Here is a 23,650-nt window from a genome sequence, read left to right as displayed (position 1 = left end):
GGGGGGCGCTGAGTGAAGCAGAGGCTGGTTTGGAAGGGGGGAGAGGGGAGAAGGAGGTGAGGAAGCTAAAGAAGGGATGGAGCAAGGATGGAGCAGAGGGGGTACGGCAGATCAGGGCAACCCACCCAAGGTGAGTAACTCAGCGAGCGAGCGAGCGAGCCAGAGAGAGAGAGAGAAAGCAAGCCAGTGGGAGCCGGCATAAGATCAGCCATTGGGTTTGCTTCACTCTTTCGCCCCCCCCCCCGTCCCCGTTTATCCCAGATTTGCAAAAGGGAGGAGAAAAACCCTACTAAAGTGCAATCGCAAAATAAAACAGTGACGGTGGAGGGAGAAGTCTAACTTACCCGGGGTCGTGCTGCGAGTCGTTGGGGCTTCCAGAAATCGCTTGATTCCCATCTGCCTCCATGGCTGCAACCAAGAAGAGGACTCAACCCCGTGGAGAGAAAGGAAGAGAGCGAGAACAGCCCCCGCTTGAGAGATTTCCCCCACCCACCCTCCCCCCGGTTTCTTTTTACCCCCTTTCTCTCTCCCCCCTTCCTCTTTCTTCGCTCACTTCTCTTTTTCCTTCTCTTTCTCCCGCTCTCTCTCTCTCTCTCTCCCTCTCTCTCTTCTTTTATTTTATTCTTCTCTATTTTTCTCCCCCGTTACCGGCGAGTCTTACTGGTTGGAGAGGGGGGGGAGAGAGGGAGAGAGAGAGAGAAGCCGGGGAACCAGCCAGATCCTTTCACACGTGGGATCAGCTCAGCTTAGCTCAGCTCAAGCGCCTTCCTTCTCTCCCTCCCCCCTCGCCTCTCGCTCCCTTTCGCGCACAGCCATCCTCGCTCCAAAGCTAGCAAGCAACCGAGCCAGCCTGCCTGCCTGCTCGCTCGCTCGCTCCCTCCTCCCCGCCTGCTCCCGCCGCCGCCGCCTCCCCCCCCTCCCTAGAACGCACGTGGGGCGGAGTTCTAGAACGTAGAGTAACCAATTCGGCGGACGTCACACTCTCCGCCGAGGCCCCGCCCCTTCTTCTGCTTCTTTCCTCCCTTCCCAGCACCGCCCCCGCCCTCCTTTTCTTTTTTTTTTTCCTCCCCCTTTGCGCGCACGCACGGAAACGAGCGAGCGGATACATTCTGCCTGGTTTGCCCGTGACCTGGATCCCTCGGTTGATCTCTTCGAGACAGACGCAGCGCCTGTCTGCTGCTGCTGCACAGAGGAAAGCAGAGAGAGAGAGAGAGAGAGGAGCCGGGCCCGAAGGAGACCGGCCGGAGGCCCTAAAGCTGAGTCAAGTTGAAAGAGGCCTCTTGGCTTCAACTTTAAATAAAGAAGTAAACAAAACAACATGCCGTAGCATCGTGCCTGTTCTAGGCTCTGGTTTACTTGGTTGCTTCTTTTAAGATTTAAGAGTTTGTTTGTTTTTTACTTTGATGTTTTTAAAAGTTATTTTTAGAGGGCCTCAGAATGGGAGGCCTTAAACTATACTTTACTGAAATTGCATGTAAAGTGGGCACTGAAAGAAAAGTGGCGGAAGGTCATGAATGCCTGGTTCTCTCTTCCTGCCTGTGCTGGTTCCTTCCCCCCCCCCCCCGAAGCAGCGGCAGGGAGGCTTAATTTTTAGGTGAGATAACTTTGAGAGACAGGGTGGGCAGATTTCTTTTAAAAATTGCACTTACAGTATTTGTTATTTTATTTAATTTAAAGGCTCCTTATAGTCCAAGACTTTAAAACGATTTTTCCCCTTTAGTTTGCATGTAAATTTGGCACTGGAGAGAAGGGGTGAAAGGGACTAGGTAATGCCTGCCTTCTTTCTCTCTGACTGGACCCGATGTAGTGAGGGCATGGGGACTTTCTACATTAAAGTCCAGGAGGGAGAGAGATGTAACATCTTTAAAAGCCTGTCTTAACGGTCAGCACGGGCCCTGACATTTGCCAGAGTGAGGCAGAAGTCTCAAGGCAGCAGATTTTGCTGTGTCATAAAATGTTGGTAGTCTATTCATTTATTTTATTTTCAGTGGTCCCCAACCTTGGGTAACCCAGGTGGTCTTGGACTGCAATTCCCAGAAGCCTTTGCCACCAGCTGTGCAGGCCAGACTGCAGTCCAAGCTACCCAAGGCTGGGAACCACTGCTATATATCAATGTTTTGAGCTAGTGCTACGTACCTGGAAAATACCCTTTACGAGGGATCCTGCTGAATGTCCATTGCCCAAGGCCTCTACTCTCTGCTCTGCCGAAGAACAGCTGTGAAGGCTTGCCCTGCACAAAACCACCTTCTGCCATCAGTGCCATGTACTCATGAAAGAATGACACAAACTGTGATTTAGTGCCTCAGATTATGAGGCTCCTCTAAATTATTTTTTCATCCAGAACACAGGTGTTTTACTTTGTATTGCTGCAACTAGTATAGTTTGCAGAAGTTAATATTCTTAAAAATAGCAAACTATCTGGTTTATTTTGTGCAAGCTTTCGTGGACTGCAGTCCACTTCATCAGATGTCTTTTCATTAGCTGATAAAGTCAGCTACAATGCACAAAATTTTGTGCCAAACAAAACCTTTTCATCTTTAGGATTCTGCAAGACTTTTCATTGGTTTTGCTACCATCAACTAGCACAGTAACCTTCTTCCAGTCAAAAGTTATTAAAAATGCAGCTCTGCGGTGCTGACATACAAAATGACACTTATTAATACTTATTTTGCAAGCTCTGAAGTACATCCATCCACCTACCTGCAAAACCCTTTTGTTTCCAATTTATGGCCACACAATCCTCTTGTTCTTGTTCTACTGTAATACATAACTACATATGACACTGAATGGATCATTTTTGAAAACATACTATTGTTTTGTTTTTGTTTCTACCTAATTTGGTAGTAAAAGCAGGCACCCCCAGTTTTCATGTGAAAACCAAAGTGTGGCAAAGGAAGATTTAAATCCTCCTCTTATCCAACTGTAATTTCAATGAAAATCACAAACTGCATTACAGGAAGAAAAAAAGCAAAATCCTATTGTCACCCAAACCAGCACACTCTCTCACCTTCACCCTCCACCAACCCACACATAGGTTTCCACAAGGGCTGTGTTTTTCTTGCAAAGATGAGTTTGGACAGAAGTGGTTGAGGGGAGAGTTTCTAAGGGAGAACTAGTAGCAAGTGATGGTTTAAGGATATACCTATCCCTCCTGCCTCTTTTCTCCTGCATTCCCTCCTGAGGATGCTTTGTGGGGATAAATATATATTTTAGGGCAATCCTGGGAAACCTATGGCCCTGCAGAGGTAGCCTTGCCACTCTCTGTTTGGGGCAGATGGCTTCTGGAATCTAACATTTGAAGGGCCATCTTATATGTGGCACACAATTTGGACAGATGACAGTAGGAATCTCAGACTGGATCGCGAAAACATGAAGAAATATGGTCTAAAAGACAACAGCTATAGTACCTGTATAACTTTTACATTTCAGATTTCTTCATGGACAGAAACACATGTTCAGAAAGGACACACCTCTGTTTCTTAAATGGATAAGCTTCAGGTGTTCTGTTCTATTTTCCACTTCTCCTTGCTCTGTTTTTATCTGGTGCTGGAACATAAAAGAAGCAATCCCATAAATTACATGATGCTGATCAACTTCCGTCTGGTTCCTATTTCAAACATAATCCTATTGGCTGAAGTGGTTAGCAGTGGATCACAACTGTTAAAATAATCTCCTCAAAGATCTGATCCCATATGCCACTCCGCAGGGTTCACACTTCATTCTCCATGGGGGCAATATCACTTGCAGGTGATTCTGCAATAAAGTAAACTTGAAAGGGGCTTTTAGAGCTTCAGTCAGAAACCCTTCCCCTCATTTTTTGAAAATCTTTGCTTTAGAATCTAATTGTCTTCACCCCCTTCCACAAGCACCCAAAATAAAATACGTAATGAAAAAAGCTTGCTGACAAGGGCACAATCCACTTCAAACGAGCAATGGGTGAGAGGAAAGAGTGGGTGTTTGTAATGCCTTCAACATAATGCCATTTCAAGGTCAAGAGAGGACGTTGGAAAAAACGAACCTGTATTCTCTTCTCTCCTGTTCGGAGATTATACCTATTCGTCCAAGCCTCCTGTGCAAATATTTTGGACAGCTTCAGATATTACAAATTTGGGGGTATATCATGCAAACTTATCAATCCTTCGTTAAAGACGTTTAGGTAATTAAGAGCTTATGGCTGCAATTCCAAAACATTCTTAGAAGAGACTAAGCCCCGTTTAACATAGCAAGACTTTTATTATTATTATTGAGAAGGCATGCCTGATAAAATAAACCAGATCTCATATCAGCCTAGACATACTTGGCAAGGGTTCATTGGAGCTGACACTGCTTTCTATCTTTTTCTTCTTTTTGCTCCAGCAGTGTGTACCTGGGCATGTACCTGATTGTAAATACTCCCTTACCATATTAAAACATAGTTTCCCTTTCTGTAACAAAATAGCAGCACATGGAAGTAAATAGTTACAAGTACCACATAGGTTGTCTCCAACTAGATACTTTTTGGGTAACAAGGTTACAGTAAATGCAATGAAACAATTATAATAAAGTTGTTTTCAGGGGTATAAAATAATGTTTTCCTGTTACATTCCAAATTGCTTTGTAGAGACATTTTAAGGAACAGTACTGATAGATGTGCCCTGTGGTGCAGTGGTTAAAAATCTGCTCATGGCCCAGGTTCAATCCCAGGTAGCAGGTCTGAAGTTGACTCATCCATCCATCTTTCCAAGGCTGGTAAAGTGAGTACCCAGCTTGCTGGGAGGGCAATTTGTAGCCTGCATAATTAGATTGTAAACCACCCAGAGAGTGCTTTAAGCACTATGAGGAGGTATATAAGCAGCACACTTTTTCCCCCTAGATGCATTTTGACAAAAGTTTCCCATGTTTTGTGTATTTCTCCTATTGATCCTTAGATGGCACGATTTTTTTGGTTTGGCTTTTATATTTTTGCAAAATACAATATTAGAATAGGCCACTAGAGAGTATTTCCATGCCTTTTCTTGCCTGCTGCTAACAACAGAAAAATGCATTAATAATGTGTAATGCATTAAATTACTTGTGAAATCAAAGCAGCAGTGATGATAATAGCAGGCTGGCTGTTGAGGAGAAATGAGTAACGCAATGGCTGTAATCCAATCATGTTAAGTAATGCTTCGTATGGCTTATGATGTCACCAGCTGCGGCAGTTTTTCAGGCATCAAAAGTTGATGAAATCTCCCTGCCCCATCCTTGAAGGTTCTAGTGCTCCTTTGGGATCCTTTTTGTCCTGGCGGAACCTTTGGAGGCCACAGAATGTGGGGGAGTCTTTAATTGCTTAAAATCACCACTGTTGGTAAGATCATCCCAGTAGCTGCTATTTTCAGAAAGGAAAGACTTCCCTAGGATGAAATGCATCTCAAGTGAGCCTTGGAGCCTTCGGGAGGGAAATTGAAGCTTTTAAGCACAGAAAAATAGCAGACGACATCATCAGCTTTATGTGGAGTAACTTTACCCTACTAGATTCCAGGCAGCAAGTTTCTTTTTAAGAGGAACTTCCCACGTTCTGTTCAAAATTGCTCATACTCCGGGGGGGGGGGGTTGTGTGTGAATGTTTTTTTTTTAAAAAAAAAAAAGGTTGGAAAAGAGAAAAGGAAAGAGAAAGGTGATAGATCTAGCATTTCAGGAATAAATAGCTGTAAATCATATGAATTGAGTTGACTAGATTCATATTGCTCAAAGTCTGGTCCAGTTGGTATGTCACCAAAGGATCCCAAACACTGCTCAATATAAATCATAAGCAGTAATATACCTTTGACTCATCAATCTATTTCTACCTTCCTCTAGTCTTCATTGTTAAAATAATACCTTAGCACTGGGGAATTTGTGGCACTGTAAATGTTTTTGGTTTATAAATCCCATAAACCCCAGCTGGCATGTCTTCCTATAGAAGATGATAGGCGTTTAACTCCAACACCATATGGCCTGCTACAGTTGCCCACTCCTGGTTTACAATGTGGGATGGGGTGGTTTCTTGACATGATAATACTGTATACAAAATGAGATTAAACTGTTTTCAGAACAGAAGTGGTGATCTGCTAACATGTACAGTATTAGATCCAGAACCAAGAAGGATTCCTTTTATGCATCATAGGTTGGAATAAAATATAAATCTTCTGCTTTGCCCTAAATGTTTTGAAAATGCATATTTACTGGATAATGTCTCTGCTGACACTAACTCAGCACTGGAGGTTTGCCTGTACCCCACTCTGATAAGAAATCTGTTGCAAACTGTTCAGCTGAATGTATGGACAGTTTTAAATTTCAAACCAGCCCTGGTTTTCAAACGTGGAAATCTTCTTTCAGGGATGAATGTAGAGCACAAGTAGAGCATCTGTTGCCCTCAGATATTGGTGGCCTCCATCTTCTATAAGCCCTAGCAGGTACAGCCAATGGTCACAGAGACTGAAGGGAAACTACCGGATAGTTAGGGAAAGTAAGCTGGTGCTGTCCATAAGTTTTAGGCAATAAGTCCTAGAAGCTCTAATTACAGTTAGTGTCATCCAGAACATTTGGATCTGCCTCTTGCAAAAGTATAAGGTACCTACTGATAATAGTGGGTAATTCATGTTGATAAAGAACAGTATTAATTTTCAACAAACATGCAAGGGATAAAGGCTTTGCAACAACTATAAGAAAAGAGCTCATTCCAGTGTCTAAGTAACAGGACTGGGTGTCAGGAAAAACTCCTAAGAGTTATCATTCTAAAGTTTTAGAATCGTTTTAAAGTATATACTGGCATTTCTAGGAGAAATAAATGTGGTGAACAAGTAATGATTCAAACAATAATCGAAGAAATACAGATTAAATGAATAGTCAGGCTGTCACATAATTGATTGTTTGGTGTTCTTAATCAACTGTTAGGGTGGAGCAGTTAGTCAAGCTGCAGATTTTCTATTAAGATGTCATTACTTTTAATTCAAGTGGTTACCAATACCGTGGGTGATAAGTACTGTCTTCTAAAAGGCCTTTCCTCTCTCTTGTAGAAGGAAACACCCTTTGTTTTTTTGCAACTTAATCCTGGATATAGCCAAAAGCAAACTTCCTAAAACACTGCTGAAATTTCTCGTTCCCCTCCACATTTATACAAACAGGAAAGGTACACCAGTTATCTTTCCAGCCAAGAGAGTGTCAAAGCAACCACAAAGATATGGCCTCAGCTCAATTCTGTATAAATATAATGCAAGTCCATCACTGGGGCGGGGGATAGACCAGAACCTGGGCAGTTATGTTTTTTTTAATACAACTCCCAGAGTCTGCCTGGAGAATTCTAGGGATAGCAATAAAAGAAAAAAAAGGCTTCAAAGAATATCAGCCATTCTCAACGGGGGTCTTAGAGCCCCCTGGGTGGCCCTGGCACATTTGAAGGCAGCCACAGACTGGGAACAGTTCTTCACACACCACCTTATAAGGTCTGTTATGCCACATACACAATTCTGATTCACCCTATACTTCTTTCATATTATGCTTACGGCTGCGACCAAAACAAGGTTCAGAATGGCTGGGCTAGATGACCTAAATTACCCTTTATAAAAGCATCGGTTTAATCATATGCCCTGAATCCCCAAAGGGGTAGTGCCTCAGTGCTCATAAACCTGGGACCCTTTGCTCTATCCAACTGTCTGTCTCTATCCCCCTTGTTGCCCGCTCACCTCTCTGCCACATTTGGTTCTCTCCAGTGGAAGGCCTTCTGGGTATTATACATATTTATCATATTAGAATGATTACATAAGGAAGCAAACAAGGATTGGCTAAAAGGAAAAGCAGTTGAGTATGAATGCAAAGTACCTACCCCATGGCAAAGCCTTGTCGCTTGAGGCACTGTGGCCTACATTTGGCAGAAATATTCAGTCATGCCAAGTAAACACCTTTACATCTTAGAATGAGTCTCTTGTAAGATGTACTATATAATGGAAGCCAATACTGAAAGTGTGTCTTTTTATTTTTTTTGTTCGGTGGAGATGTTGATTTTTTCCCCTTTAATATTTTTTAAAATATGCATCATTTCATAGTTAAGATTCTCCTAGGGAATGCTATAAATCAAGAGTGGGCATGAATCAGTCCCAGTGAAGCAATCTGTGTGACCTCTGGGCAATTAAAGAATCCAGAGAAAACCTAGAATTTGATAGCTTAAGGAATTAGAAGCAATGCTCGCTTACAAGGGGAACAAACAAATTAATTCTGGGGGATATGTCAATCTGTGCAGCATCTAGGCTCAAAGGCAGTAGACAGCAGAATATCAGATGCAAGGGGGCATACCAGATGCTAGAATCCAAAAAACAGGACAGGTTGATTTTGTTCAGCTAACCACAAACTTGGTGCCTTCCTTTTGAACTGGGTCACAACCCTCATAATGACCAGCCAGCATGAATTGTGAACTTGGTAGAATTTTAGAGTCAAATAAGCCATTACAAGTTGGACTTATGATTAAACCTTCAGTGTTACCTTCAAAGCACCTGAAGACTGAAGTTGAGTTTTGGGATAAATTCAAGACAGCAGGAGAAAGTGGAATAGTTCCCCCACCCCCATACAGTTTTCTTGTTTAACCCTCACCAAAAGTGTTGCTAGGTCCATTAAAAGGGCTCAGGAGAAAATGTAGAATGGTAATTACCTTAATTTAATTTTTTCCTAATGGCTAAGAACAGATTTGGGGATGTGATTTAACTGCTGGATAGCTCTTTGGTTTAGGCATCTGGCTGCAGAGCCAGAGGTTGGGAGTTTGATTCTCCACTATGCCTCTTTAGCAGGTGCTTGGACTCAATGATCCATAGGGTTCCTCCCTGCTCTGCAGTTGTAAGATTATTTGTAAGATTTCAGTTGCAAAATGGCACTGAGGTGGCATGAAGGGTTAATTCCCCCCACCCCGCGCTGCTGATCCCATTTGGCGAAGCATATCACAGCTGCTTCTCAGGTAAAATTTAGATGCTGGACAATCTGATGATTAATCTCTTCTGCAACATGTGGTTTGACTTGCAGTCTGATCCATCTACTAGACTGTTCTTGTGTTCTTAAGAACTTTGAATAGCTCACACAGAAGAAAGGAAGGGGGAAAAACAACAGAACTAATGCCTTAAATCTCCCTCTGTTCTTCCAAGGTGGAATATAAGGTGATATTTTCCTAATGTGTTTTGGAGTACCGATTTCATAATAAGGGCAAGTTTCTACAACTAGTAGATTCAAGGAATCTTTTCATACACAGTACACAAAATGCAGTAAACTTCTTGCATGTAGGATATTAGACTGAGCCTTTGTATTTACAGACTAGTTTTCTACATGGAAAACACTTGTAGTAGTTTGATTTTCTCTCTCTTCATATTGGCATATTTAGCAGAGTGTCTACTTTACATATTGTGCAAAAGAAGCAGCGCATCACCAAAATCATAGAACACATAGGTGCTGTTGCATCATCAGATGTTTATATGGTCACGTAGATGCATTTATGAACACTAGTGTTAATGACAGTGAAATGAGAGTGAGGGAACCCACCCATAACCCCTAAAGAAGAAGAAGCGTTGGATGGACTTGGTGCGGTGTAGGTAGAAGGCAAGGGCCCTTCTAACGTTGAGAGAATGAAGTTTGCGCTCCAGCAGTGTGGTTGGAGATGGGAAAAAGGTTGGAAGCACAACGGGCTGATTGACATGGAATTCTGATACCACTTTTGGGAGGAAAGAAATGTCTATGTATAAGGTAACTTTATCTGGGTGCATCTGTAGGTATGGAGGGTCCGACCTTAGGGCAGCAATCTCGCTTGCTCGTCTGGCTGAAGTAATGGCTACTAGGAATGTTGTCTTCAAGGAAAGAAGTTTTTCAGAGCACGTAGCCATTGGTTCAAATGGAGGTTTAGTAACGGCCTCTAGGACCAGCGGAAGGGACCATTGGGGTGCAATGGTTTGGGAGGGTGGTCGTATGTTTTGGAGACCTTTTAAAAATCTTTTAAGTGTAGGGTCGGAAAAAAGCCTCGCAGAGTATGAACGAGGAGGTTGGTGTGCTACAGTCACTGAAATGTAAACTTTAAGCATGGAGTGAGCAAGTCCCATATTGAAGAGATGCAGCAAAAAGGTAAGTACTGTGCGTAGAGAAGCTGGTATCGTGGTCATGCCCTTAGATTGGGCAAACTTGGTAAATGCTTTCCATTTGCCTTCATATAAGTGTGAGGTAGAGGGCTTTTGTGCATGGTCTAGCACCTCGCGGAAGTGGGGATTATCCTCCACGCCGTCAGACGAAGGGACTGAACATCGGGATGGAGGAGAGCCCCGTTGTCCTGTGACAGGAGGGACGGTATCTGAGAAAGGTGGTAAACCTCTTGTGCTATTTCTGATAGGTGAGCAAACCACAGTTACCTCGGCCACCAAGGAGCGATGAGGATTGCATCTGTACCATACGGCATTATCCTGGTCACTGTCCTGAGAAGCAGCGGTATTGGAGGGAATAGGTACATTAGTTCCCCTGTATGAGGAAGGCATCTTCCAGGGAGGCGGCGTCCATGCCCGCCTTGGAACAGTATCGGGCACACTTGGTGTTGCGATGGGATGCAAAAAGGTCCAGGGTGGGCTGTCCCGATTGTGTGTAGATGTCGCGAAAAACCACCTGGTTCAATGCCCACTCATGCATTCTGGTAGGGAGCCTGCTCAGGTGGTCCACCAGAGAATTGTCCTTGGAAGGGATGTGGATCGCCTGTGGGAAAAACGTCATGGGAGCAACACCATTTCCAAAACGTGATGGTCAGCTGGAGGAGACGCGCTGATCGCATTCCACCTTGCCTGTTGATGCAGTGCATCACTGTGGTATTGTCCATTACCAGTTACACTGCATGGCCGTGGATGCAAGGGAGGAAGGATTGAAAAGCCTTCATGATGACTAGCAGTTCTAGCTGATTGATGTGCAAGGTCCTTTGGGTTGGGGTCTAAAGACTGTGCTCGATGCACAAATCCCTCAACAAGAACAGGACCTTGTCTTCCATGATATGGAGCAGGACAAAACCTTTCCTCCTAGGGTGAATACTGCCCTCTATTGGGCATCCTGTCACATACCTCTTCCACTCCTGTTCTCAAAATAAGTCAATTTTGCTCCAATACTAATTAAGACCCTTTAAAAACACACCTACTTCCAACTGCATGGTTCCTTCTCACCCTGATGCCAAAGATAAAAACCTAAGCTAGATGCAATGGTGTCACTGATGCAGGCAAGAAGAGTCTCTTACTTACAACAATACCTTGTAACGGAAGACATTTAGAAATTCTTGGTCAGTACTGTAGTTCCCAATGTTGGGTAACCCAGGTGTTCTTTGACTACAATTCCCAGAAGTCTTCACACCAGATGTGTTGGCTGGGGTTTCTGGGAATCACAGTCTAAGAACGTCTAGGTTACCCGAAGTTGGCAACTACTGTTCTAGTAGCCTAACAAAGGGAAAGGACAACATGGCCATTTAGGTATTTCTTACACAAAATTGCTGTAGATGTGTGTCTATGTACACACAAGTGCGCATGTAAAGTCTATTGGTTGCGCTGCCATCATTATCCCAAGAAACAACTGTGTTTTGATAAGATGCATTGCAATCAAATGCACTAATTGGAGCTTAACAACAATTATTTTATGCAAATGTCTCTCAGTGGCACTGGCAGGACATGACTTTGGGGTAGAAGCCCAGGGCCCTATTCAGCAGAATGGGCAGCAGCAGCAGTCCGCTTCTCACCCCCACACCAGGGTATTGGGACACAATGATTGTGCTTTCGTATAGCCGTGCAATTTAAAGCTGGAAAGGACATTCTGGGTCACCATGCCCAGCCCTGAGTGAAGCAGCAAACCCACGGCTAAAGCATCCCTGTCAGATAACCATCCAACTATTATTTAGGAACCGCAATTAAAGAAAGCCCAGCACCTTCTGAGACAGTCCCTTCAACTGTTTAATAACTTTAACTGGCAGTCTGTTTCTCCTAAAATGTATCTCCTCTATATTTAATCATTTGCTTCATCTCAGTGCTAGCTGGACAGCTCAATGGTTTAGGTCAGTGGTTCTTAACCTTGGGTTACTCAGGTGTTTTTGGACTGCAACTCCCAGAAGCCTTCACCACCAGCTGTGCTGGCTGGGGTTTCTGGGAGTTGCAGTTCAAAAACACCTGAGTAACCCAAGGTTAAGAACCACTGGTTTAGGTCTCTGGCTGCAGAGCTAGAAGTTGGGACTTCAATCCCTCCACTGTTTCTCCTGTGAGTGGAGCTAATCTGAGTGGCCTTAGGCAAACTGCACAAGCCCAGGGCATCCACAGAAAAAGGGAATGGTAAACTACTCCAGAGTATTCTCTACCTGGAAAACCCTGAAAAAAGTTGCCATACATCAGAATTGACTTGATAGCACATGATTATTATTTTATGCAAAAATCATGTAACCCTCTGCAGCCACAGAAAACAAGCCTGCTTCATCTTACATGGGACAGGCTTGTTTTTAAAGGAGTCTATCATATAATCCAGTGCCTCCTGACTTTAGGTCTCCAGATGTTCTTGAACTACATCTCCCAGAAATTCTAGGCAGCACAGCTAGTGGTGAACACTCATGGGAGTTTTCGTTCAAAAACGTCCGAGGACCCAAGGCTAGGAACCATTGAAATCTCTCAGCTCTTCTTTCAAAACTCTTCTTCATGGGGCTGCTCTGGAACTGTCCAGACCACTGCAAGATTTTTATATAAAAATCTAATGGGAAACTCCCCCCCCCAATTAAGCAGAGGGGCAATTAAAATGTGCCCCTCCATTTGCTTGATTATGTGTGCAAGACTGATGTGAGTGGCAATGCAACAACATCTGGAGGGCCCCCTTTCGCCCTCTTCTATTCTAAGAATTTCTACAGGGCAAGGAGAGAAGATGTATAGCATAGGCTTCAAGCAGATGAAGCTCATGCAAAATCAAAGGTGGTGGTGTTGAGGTGTTTGGAGAGAGCAAAGAATAACCACCATATTTGGAAATGCACAGAAGTTTCCAAAAGTTGATTAGAGATGAAAGTTTGGAGGGTGGTGGGGATGTAGAAAATGCATCATAAATTAAAATGTACTGTCTGTCCTCAATGTGTTCTTGTTGGTTGATGTTATGATAGGGAGAGTGTGACATGATGTGAAAAAAGAGTGATGTATCATCAGGATAGTATTGTTCGCAGAATGTATGATGCTAATACATCACTGGAGCAACAGAGCTTTAATGATGTATGATGCCAAAATGGCCCTGGCCAGGGAGAAAGCGTCCAGAAGACTCTGTCCATTTCGATTTATAATCAGGGGGGAGAAATGTTCAAAATTGGTTGTCTTTTTTCTTTGTCAAAGTTTCATTGATGAAGAAGAAAGTTCAAGGATAAAAATTGTCAAATGCAGGCATTTCAACTTTAAGGCCTACAGTGGAGTCATATAACATTTTCTTCTCTGAACCATAATATTATCTGATGGACTCATCCCAGGTTGAAGATTCCTAAGCACATGAATCAAATGCAGGCCAACATGAGATCGGCAAGGCTTAATCTTGCTGGACTCAGGAAAAAAATTAGATTTCAGTCGTGGCCACTGTCCTTTTCACACGGGACACAGTCCACCTGCTGCCTGCTACAAAAGTGGGAGGAGGGGGATCTTTATTACCATTCTCTCCAACAACAAACTCAGGTTGCTGAATGTTCATCAGTTTAGAAACAGGGTCACCTGAAAGTTACTATATTCTATATCTGGGTCATCCTAGATACGTTGAAGTACACATTTGCTAGTTAAAAATAAAACCAATTTTTTTTAAAATGTAACATATAACAAGGACCAGTGAGCTTTTAGGATGTATCAGGTGAGGGAAAAGTTTAAAAGAAAAACCATCATCATCATGATGATGTGCCATCAAACCAATTCTGACTTACGGAAACTCTATTCAGTGTTTTCCTGGTAGAAAATACTCTGAAGCAGTTTATCATCCCCTTCTGAAGGCATCCTGGGATTGTGCAGCTTGCCCAAGGCTACATAGGCTGGCTCTTTCTTTCAAGAGGCATAGTGAGGAATTGAGGTGCCAACCTCTGGCTCAGCAGCCAGATACCCAAACCACTGAGCTATCCAGCCCGCTAAAAATTAGCCTCTGGCACAGGATGGGCAACTTTCGTGGTTGTAGCGGCCACGGCCCTCCACTTTGAACGGAGGGCACAACCTGACACTGAATGTCAGTATCATGGCAGAAACAGAATTTATTTTGAAAACAAGGCATACAGGCATTTGTGCACCTTGTTTTTAACTTCCAAGTGGATTTTGGGAAACAATCATCATTTAAACAAGCAAGGCATAGACTGCCCACATGAATTGTTAACGAAGAAACACTTTGGGAGCAGAGTGCAGCTGACTTTCAATGGAAGCAGTCATGGAGGGGCAGTTTGCTACATTTTGTCCATCTGGGCTGTATCCTCTGAGGTTATTGTCTCTTAATTATCTTAAGTGATAGAACTGGCAGGGAAGAGTGGGGGAAACACACAATGTCTTAATCAGGGGAAGCTATTCCTCAATTAAATGTTTCTTAAAAGTTCTAAATGCTTACTAACTAAAACTTGCAGCCTTTGGCAGGAAGATTTCTCCTCCCCCCCCCCCCCCCGCTCATTATTTAGTTACAAGAGTTTTTTTTTCCCTCTCCCTTCCCCAAAGAAGAAATTTTGTCTTTAGTTGAAATATTGTTTTAACTTGTGACTCTTAGCTGAACTCTGGCCTAGACAGGTAGGGGAAAAATATGCTTTGCCCAGTAGTTTAATTGCGTTTAGATCTAAATTACAGCTACACATCTTCCCCTGCATGAGAACAACATTTTTCCCTATATAATTTCATAAAACTATATATGAAAGAAATAAATCTTCATAAAAGTTTCCTCTGCTTTCCCCCTCTCAGAATACAGCATATTGCCTCTGTAGAAACTGTCTTTGTTATTCTGATATGAGCTGTCAGGTTCACTATAGGTTCTAGTTTGAATCACAAGAGGACCTTTTTATGCTCATATCTGATTGTATCATACTATAGGTGTGGCCACATGATCAAATTAGATTTTTTTCCTGTGTGATCTGTTGATTCTTGTAACAATGGAAGGTATGTCTGTGGGTGGTGTTTCGAAGAAGTAGGTAGTTGGGGAGTGATGTTCTCGACTGTGGGAACACCCCTGCCCTGTCCCTATTTTAATTTTTTTTTTTATGTGTATGATATTAGCTCTGGGATCGCCTTGTTATTTTATCACTAACACTGATATACTAGTGTTAGGTCACTTCTGGATGAGGAAAAAAATTAAATTATGAACAATACAGAAATAAGATGATATAAAAGTCATTAATGTGGGATGTGGTATTTCTGTACATGTTAAAAAGAACTCTGGAATGCTGCCACCTTTTCTGGAACAATATACAACCCTATCAAAACCAAGCAGCTTAACAGTGAATTTGCCCGTCATTGTAGTCATGGGCAAGCTGCACAGTCCCAGGATTGGACAGTCCCAGGATACCCCCAGAAGAAGGGAATAGGAAAGCACGTCTGAGTATAGTCTGTCTCAAAAAAAAAATATTGAAATTGAGTTGACAGCACATTATTGTTGTTATTTTATGTATGTTATGATTTCTGCTGTGGTGATGAGGATGGCATCATCTACCCCCTACTCTCAAAACTTTTCAGCTATGATAGGAATCAGAGTTTGACATTAGTTAGACATAATTAAAAATTTAATTCATTTTTGCAATAATTATGATGTAATCAAGATGCATTATTATTGTAACAAAATACGTCACACTTCTTTTGCTGTAAGTCACTGCACTATTTAAATGTGTGGGTTTTTTTAACCACTAATGAGTTTGCAGTGCTCTCCTTTCTCAAGTAAGAAAGATGACTATGTATTTAAGTTATTTTAAATAACAAAGTTAATTTTTAATATCAAAAATTGTAATCCTAACTTCTTTTAGGGGGATTGTAGCTGTAAAGGTCATTTACAAACTCTGTTTTGAATGATGCTAATAGATTCAAGCAAACCTACCAAATATCACAAATCTATTTATGTCAGATTCTATTATAAGCCACATTGAAATGTTCGTCTCCTACACCAGCTGGAAGGGGTAGCAAAACTTTGCTCCACTCCCCATCTGACAAAGCCTGTGCCACTTGAGCTGGTGGCAGTGACCCTCTGCGGCACCACACAAGCTCTTGCTTTTAACAGCATTGGTGGCCTGGGTGCTCTGTAGCTTAACTGCCATCCTGGCCGTCTGCGAAGCCACCTTCCTGTGTCACCTGAACCAGTGGTTCTTAACCTTTGTTCCTCGGATGTTTTTGAACTGCAACTCCCAGAAACCCCAGCCAGCACAGTTGGTGGTGAAGGCTTCTGGGAGTTGCAGTCCAGAACTCCTGAATAACCCAAGGTTAAGAACCAGTGACCTGAACAACCCCCGTTCCTGATACCCATTGAGCCAGGCTGTAAAACTGGCAGGTCCATTTTGCCTTCTGATTGAAGCATAACAAATCTCCAGCTTCAAACTGAGGAAAAACCAACAGAAACAGCTGCCCAACCAAGCACTCCAGTGACCAGCGTAGGATGGCCATATATCGCAATGAAAAACAGTCCTCTTTTCAAAGAAATCCTCGACTTAAAGATTGGCCAGTCTTGGTCTTAAAAATAACAATAAGGAAAGAGAACAAGAACTATCAATTTGTGCATCCATAGTTATCACAGGGACATACTTAGAAGACACATAGGAAGATACAGTACATGATAATTCTGTTTATATGATAAAAATCATTGCTACTTTTAAAACTTGTATACATAAATTAGCATGTGTGCTATTATGCAAACCAGGGCCCACTTTTGTCTTCTCTTTTTGGTAGCATTCAAATGGCCATCCTACTTATGCCAGCAGGCATGCGACAGATGCACAGACTGAGACTGGATCATCTGCAGACAAATCTTACATGGCATACCCAAGTGATGGGATGTGTGGCCGGATGTTGCATGAGATCTCAGGTTTGGAGTGCATAAAACTAGAGGCTCTCTGGGGCAAATACCAGCACACTGCCAGCTACACAGGGTGTCGAAGGCAGCAGAAAAGTTGTGCTTTGAGCAGATAAATGGCTCAGACCAGTCCTTCCTCTACTCTGCAAGCCAGGAAAAAAAATCAATGCTTCATTTCCCCCTGGAAATCAACACATTTCAAGTGCTTAATTCTGGTTGCTTTCTGTGCTCTAGAGGGTGCTAATTATATAGGATATATGTAAGGAAGTAACTCATCTGTCCTGTTTTACCAGTACATACATACTAAGCCAGTGTTTACTCTCACAGACAGCTTGTTTGCCATCATGGATGGGAGGGAGAGAACATCAATGTGTGCCACAAATCATGGTAGGGAAGGGCATTGGTGGCAACTCTTGACATTCTAAAGGCATGAAACTAGATTATGCATTTTTGGGTGATGTGAGGCCCAGCTTGGCATCCAAGCAGCCTGGAATCCCACATGAATGAGACCATACAGCAGAACAACAGTGGGTAAACACTTGGGTTTTGTCTCAGCAGTGTTTTTGTTGCTTATCTAATCTTCGTTTTTCTAATGATGCAGTTAGAATTAAATTACTGTGGCTTTTTAATCTAGTTATAAATGCATTTACTGGGCACATTTCATCTTGAGTTACATAGCACTGGCATTTAGAATAAATGGCCTGCAGCTGCATGAAGTCACTCATACTGTAGACTCCTTGCATCCTTTTGAACTTATTGAACACACCTCTCCTGCGACTAAAAGAACACTTTAAAAGAAGGATCAGACTAGGTCATATTCAGTGATGGAAACAAGAGTCAAGCAGGTGCTTTATCCCCAGTTCCTGTATCTAAGGATGGCTCAGTGGTTGGGATCAAGTGTTAAATGCACAATTAGAATGCCTAGAATGTACACCCAAGCCTTTAACATATGACGTGTCCCTCAGATCTTTGATTTGGATTCCTGCATTGAGCAAGGGGTTGGCCTTATAGGCCCCTTCCAACTAAATTATTCTATGATTTTATGAAGCTGGAGAGGCATTCCAATAATCTCAAACTATTGAAGTCACCACACATTTGAATGATGTGACACAACATTCCCTCTAAGTTGAGTTGCTGCATAGCGCTGCATCGAGGTTGTGCAACTAAGCCAGTGTTGCTGCCCATTTGCTTCCAATCGTGGCTAGAACCCCATGAACACAGGCAGGGGCCCCACCCGGTGCTCCGGAAAATTAGAGGAAATGTTGATGTGAGCTATAGGTGACAGCTGCACATCAGATACAGGCTCTTTTGTCACTTGCTTCTCTCATGCACTATAGTGAAAAACCTATAAAGTTTGCAAACCCACCATTTCCTGTTACATCTGAATTGGGAAACTCTGGTTTATTCTCCAACTCCAAGCCACAATGTCAAGCCATTATTTACTAGATTTCTGCTGCAGGTTTGTAAAAAAGACTGTGGTTTAATGAATCTCAGAAATGTTCAAGCAATGTACAAGATAGAGGGGAGAGAACGGGATACCACACATGGACACAATGCTTGTTCTCAGCCCAGTAGCCCCACTTTAGCATCCAATAAACTATGCCTTCAACATGGTTATTGTGTCTAAAACTAATCTGTGGTGAATACAATTGTTAACTAGGCTAACACTACATTGGTACATAGGTTCTTTGTTTCGATAGCAGCAGTTTCTGAGTGAGACATTAGCTGTTCCTATGAGTCGTAGCTAAATCCCTGTGTGGGTTGGAAAAGTTACTTTTTTGGAGAGCAAAAAAGTAAGACCTCTGCAGCCACACTTGTTTGCTGAGCTATGTTTGCTGAACTGTTCTGAGTGCTGAGCCTGAACTGTCCGTTCCCTTTTGGGGGAATCTCCTGCTATAGCACTTCATCTACATGGAAGTAGTTCTTAATGGCCATAGTGCTGGCTGTTCTATAATATCGATCAGATATTCCTCCTCTGAATAACTTGCTGGTTGGAAAAGTGCAATACTCATAGGCGAAAGTGTTAGAGATAAACAAACAACATAAAATCTGCATGGAAGCATTTAATTAACAAAAGAAAAGTAAACAAACCAGTCAAGTCTCCAAGGTCAGTCAATAAACACCAGCAATTATGAGTTGTCATTTGCATACCATCAATGGGAGGAGTCCCTTCTTGCATGCAAAACACCTCAAGCTGAAGAGTCTGCCCTGAGGAACTTACAATGCAAGATGATGGGCAGACAAGCAAGCAATGAGACGTCATCTTAGCTTTGCAAGAAAAGTGAATCAAGCAATGTAAATAACAATGCCTTGGGCTGATAAATTAAAAATTCTCTAACAATGCTTAGTCATTGGCTTCACAATGGAGTTTCAGTTATTCATACTGTGAGCCACTGATTAATGAAGGCATCTTAAATTGATTATTCAGCCTTTTTCTCAAAGCAAAAAAGTTGACATGATTTGTTGAATCATATTGTTATGACACAGTCCTTGAATGCCCTTTTAGATATCAGCTGTGAGATGCACATGTTTGGCTCAGAAGCCCCTGTTCCTGGGGTGAAACACTTTTGGTCCTCAGACATCACTGGACTTCAATGTCCAGAAGCCTCTGCCTCAGTATGATCAACAGTAAGTGGTTGGGGAAGATGCAGTGCAAACCATAGATTACCAAAGATACTGTACCACTACATGGGGTAAATGATCCGAACTAGCAGAAGCAATGGAAGAGGCAAATAGACAATCTAGGTGTGTTCTCCCCATTTGTTTCCTAGAACTACATTTAGATTTCTCCAAGGTTACTTCCTCTTCCTTCTTCCCCTTTCATTTCAGTCAGAGAGGCTGAATTGCAGACATGTTTTTTTTACCTATTGTCAGGTCCCTTGATGATCTGAGACATCTTGAACCCCATTTGGTTAAAAGATGGGAAACAAACATAATGAAGAAGAAAGGATATGTGCTTGGCAAACAATGTGTAGTTAGTGAACCATCCATGCTACTTAATGCTGCAGGCTGAGCAGGAAAATAAAATCTGCTGTTATCTATCTTAACCTCCCTTCAGAAAAAGGGATAATCAAGACAGAGTTTAGTCAAGAAATCCATGCCCAGGTTACATCCACACCATTCATTTTAACCACAACTTTTAAAAAATAAAAGACACACTGATGTCCATGGAGGGAAAACAAATGCATTGCAGAGGAAGTCACAAATTCTCAATTCCATTCACCGCATCCAGCCTAAGAGCATATACATCATCCATCTTTATTTTCGGGGTGCTCCAGCTTACTTTTATCATCATAATGGATTTGAAGCAATGAAGCAAGTGGAATTATAATAGGTAAATAATCTGAGAGAAGCAGCTAACCCCTGGGGAAAACTCAGGCCAATTCCAGATTTTGATATATATAGATAGATCCCTTGATTAAACTGTTAATGTTGTTCTTTTTTTCTGACAGAGTTTACGACAAGTATTGACATGTTTTAAGTTCCTATCTTGCAGCGTTGGAATCATCCTGTCGGTTAAAAGTTAGGATGTCAAGGATTTTGCTTGTTTCCTAGCTGCAAGCTTTATGGGTTGATGTATTTATATATAGACAGAGGTCTCCTGAACTCTGAAGTAGTATAGTCCCAAGGAGAGATACCCTGCATGCTTCTTTTAAATATATGGCTTAGCTCTGAGTTTGTACATCAAATGGGAAATATCATGAAAAATTATGTAGGGCTTAGCAAACTAGGCACATAGTAAAGCAGGGGTGGAGAACTGCCAGCCCATGAGCTGGAGCTGGCTAGTGGTAACTCTGAATACAGTCAAATAATAATAATCATGTGCGGTCGAGTCAACTCTAACTGATAGTGACCCTTTTCAGGGTTTTCCAGGTAGAGAGTACTCAGAAGTGGTTTCCCATTCCCTCTTCTGAGGGCATCCTGGGACTGTGCAGTTTGCCCAAAGCCACACTGGCTGGCTCTTCTCACAGGAGACACAGTGGGGAATTGAATTCCCAACCTCTGGCTCTGCAGCCAGATACCTAAATGACTGAGCTATCCATCCAGCACTGAATACAGTCAAACCCTCCCTTCAATCATACTTCCAGTGAGTAAACTGCGGAAAGAGGTTCATTCTGCCACATGGGGAAAGGCAGGGAACAGAGTCCCAGCAGCATGACCTGTGAGCCTTCTTGGTTGCATGCACTCTGGCAACTTCAGAGGAGGACATAGAAAAATATCCTCTCTGGACTGGTAATAAGCCCTCGGTGGGTCTGGGATTGTTGCTGGTGATTTTCAGTCACTAAAGGCTTCTCTCCCCTGTTCCACAGTTCCTTGCCCAGATCCCAAAGGAGCTTTAGGGTCCCCGAGAACCCCAGAGCGGTGGAAGTAGTTTTTAATTTAGTTCCTGAAATGGCCTCAGCATGGGGCCATTGTGCTGCATTGTGGTGAGGATGTGATGCAAGTTATGTGTTTTCACTGTGTTTTTATGGTATATCTGTTTGCTTTTTAAATTGTATTGCAGGGCGACTTGGACCCTTTTTCTGGAAGAAAGGCAAGATCTAAATCTAATCCAACCAAACCAAAATCACTTAAGGAAGCAGTAGAAGAAGAAGGAAAAATAAAAAGAAACATTTTACCAAAAACACTAAACTGCAACACAGAAGAAATAAAAGAGCAAAAGCTATATACTGTAGAGTTAAATAGGTTATCTCAGTTAAAGAGATGTAATAAACTTTTGTTCTTAAAGCACAGATGCAGGTCTATAGAAGTGGGTGGGTGTTTTAATCAGGTGAAAATACATCCAATGGGTTAAATCTGGAACAAATGGACAACTGTAACAGTTCCAAAACAGGGGGAAAGGGCTGCTTCACAAGTAAAATATATTGCTTCACATCCTAGAATTGCTTCCTATGTTACTCTTGTATTTTTCTTATCATGTGTCTGTAAAGATGTAAAATGCCACAAAGAGAAAGATGAGGAGCTTAGATTGAAATGTATGAAAAGAGACATAAAAATACATATTTCAAGGTACAGAAATCCATAATTTCCTTTACTCATCAAAGGAAATTATAGATTTGCATTTCTAAAATAGTGTCAACCCCCCCCCAAATCCATTGAGCAGCACAACAAACTGAAAGGGAAATTAAAAGCCATTTATGACACAGGAAATGTATTAAAGCAGCAGGTAAACTTTTTTAAAAAAATCTATTGGGTGTGCATAAAACCTGGACCTCTTTCAACCCCCGTTGTGTGTATATGAACCTTTAAAAAAATAAGATCCTTTACAAAAGTAGAGTGTAATGCCACTCTTCTGTCTGAGAAAGTGAACTTGTCTACGAAAGTTCACATTAAAATACAGCAGTTAGTCTTTAAGGTGCCACAAAGTTTTTGTCTTCTTTAGTTTTCATTTTTCTTTTGTTTTTGCCCAATATGCCAGCACAGTGACCTCTTATGTAAAAAAAGAAAGAGAGAGATAGAGAGGTCTCAGCTTGTCTAGCATCCTATCTCCTAACATGAATAGCTAGATGTTTCCCACAAGTTCACCAACAGAACATGCAGTTGATCCAACAGCAAGTGGTATCTTTTAGCCACCAGGTGAATAACGCAGCTTTGTATGTTTGTGCTTCAAAACATTATTCAAAGCACTGGTGATAACCCTTGAAGACCTAATACATATCTTTGTACCTGAAATACTGCTGGCCGTCACACCAGCCTGCCACTGTACTGCAATCGTACATTCTCTGTTCTAGGTGTCTTCACTAATTTACTTGCTATTAATTGTCATATTGCCTTTATCAATAGGACAGAAAAATGTCATATTTTCTAATTCCATCTTGTGGTCAATTTTGTTAACCCCCAAATATAAAAAACGAAGACAAAAATCAAAGATTCTCAAGGATTGGTAAAAGAGCAGCTTAAAATCTGAAAAAAAATCCTGTTAAAATGTCATTAAAGTCCCTTTTAAAAGTAACTTTTGAAAGTAACAAAGTATTAGTCTTTAAATATAAATAACTTGTATTATATGTTAAGCTTAAAAGGTAACTCTGTAACAAACAGCCACATATTCATTACCCAAAAAGTAACTACTTACAAATAACTACGTTACTTATTGCCAGCTGTTTCCAAACTCTAACCTGGGCTTCTTCACTTGCATAAAATTTTTAAACACAGGGTGTGTGTCTTTTCTTTCTTTAATATGTTACTGACTCCTAAATGCTATGGCAAAGACCAGTTACATCTCTGAAATGAATGCTGCCATGTCCTGGATCAGTTGCGAGTCAGTCATGTTTCTCACTTGGGAAGCAAGAAATGGATAACTTTTAAAGAGGATAAAAGATGAAAGTCTATTGTTAGTCCCAACTAGACTGGACTTGTTGAACCCATGAGACTTTGGTATGTCAGTACCTATCAAAGTCCCATGGATTCAATGGGTCTACCCTATCTGGGACTAGCAATTGTATCTAGCTGAAAGGGCTGAATACACCCATTTGGTTCTTATGTTATGCAGTCTTTGATCCCACAGAATTTTCAGTACCAAATGGAGCTGTGTCACATCCAACTTTGGCATCTCCATTATCTACATCAGCATGACCAATTGCTCAGAAAAATAATCATGGCGTTTAATAAAACAAAAATACCCCCTTCCATTTTCCTCTCTGCTCCTGGCCGTAGT

The 23,650-nt window shown here is 42.0% G+C and overlaps 1 protein-coding gene and 2 long non-coding RNA genes across 24 annotated transcripts in view; 1 reads left to right on the top strand and 2 right to left on the bottom strand.

The window, feature by feature from the left end:
* Positions 1–898, bottom strand: part of MSI2 (musashi RNA binding protein 2) — a 424,247-nt gene extending 423,349 nt beyond the window's left edge. For 10 of the 22 annotated variants that reach the window (XM_020786864.3, XM_020786866.3, XM_020786869.3 and 7 more), the window contains exon 1: positions 345–898. In XM_020786864.3, the coding sequence (XP_020642523.1) occupies positions 345–406 (62 nt within the window). In that variant the 5' untranslated portion in view covers positions 407–898. The remainder of the gene's footprint in view (positions 1–344) is intronic. The other 12 variants (XM_072978486.2, XM_020786876.3, XM_020786878.3 and 9 more) reach the window with 3 other exon arrangements.
* Positions 23–23,612, top strand: LOC140701749 (uncharacterized). Its single transcript, XR_013538071.1, has 3 exons — positions 23–130; positions 16,872–17,007; positions 21,500–23,612. It is a non-coding gene; the product is annotated as an uncharacterized LOC140701749 (long non-coding RNA).
* LOC140701747 (uncharacterized) overlaps positions 1,420–23,650 on the bottom strand; it is a 35,532-nt gene continuing 13,301 nt past the window's right edge. The window contains exons 2-3 of the long non-coding RNA XR_013538070.1: positions 3,408–3,546; positions 1,420–2,230 (exon numbers count right to left, since the gene is read on the bottom strand). This is a non-coding gene — a long non-coding RNA (uncharacterized LOC140701747). The remainder of the gene's footprint in view (positions 2,231–3,407; positions 3,547–23,650) is intronic.

The sequence above is a fragment of the Pogona vitticeps genome, chromosome 7 (genome assembly GCF_051106095.1).
Source record: "Pogona vitticeps strain Pit_001003342236 chromosome 7, PviZW2.1, whole genome shotgun sequence".
Taxonomy (NCBI): domain Eukaryota; kingdom Metazoa; phylum Chordata; class Lepidosauria; order Squamata; family Agamidae; genus Pogona; species Pogona vitticeps.
This window is presented reverse-complemented; position numbering and strand designations above follow the sequence as displayed.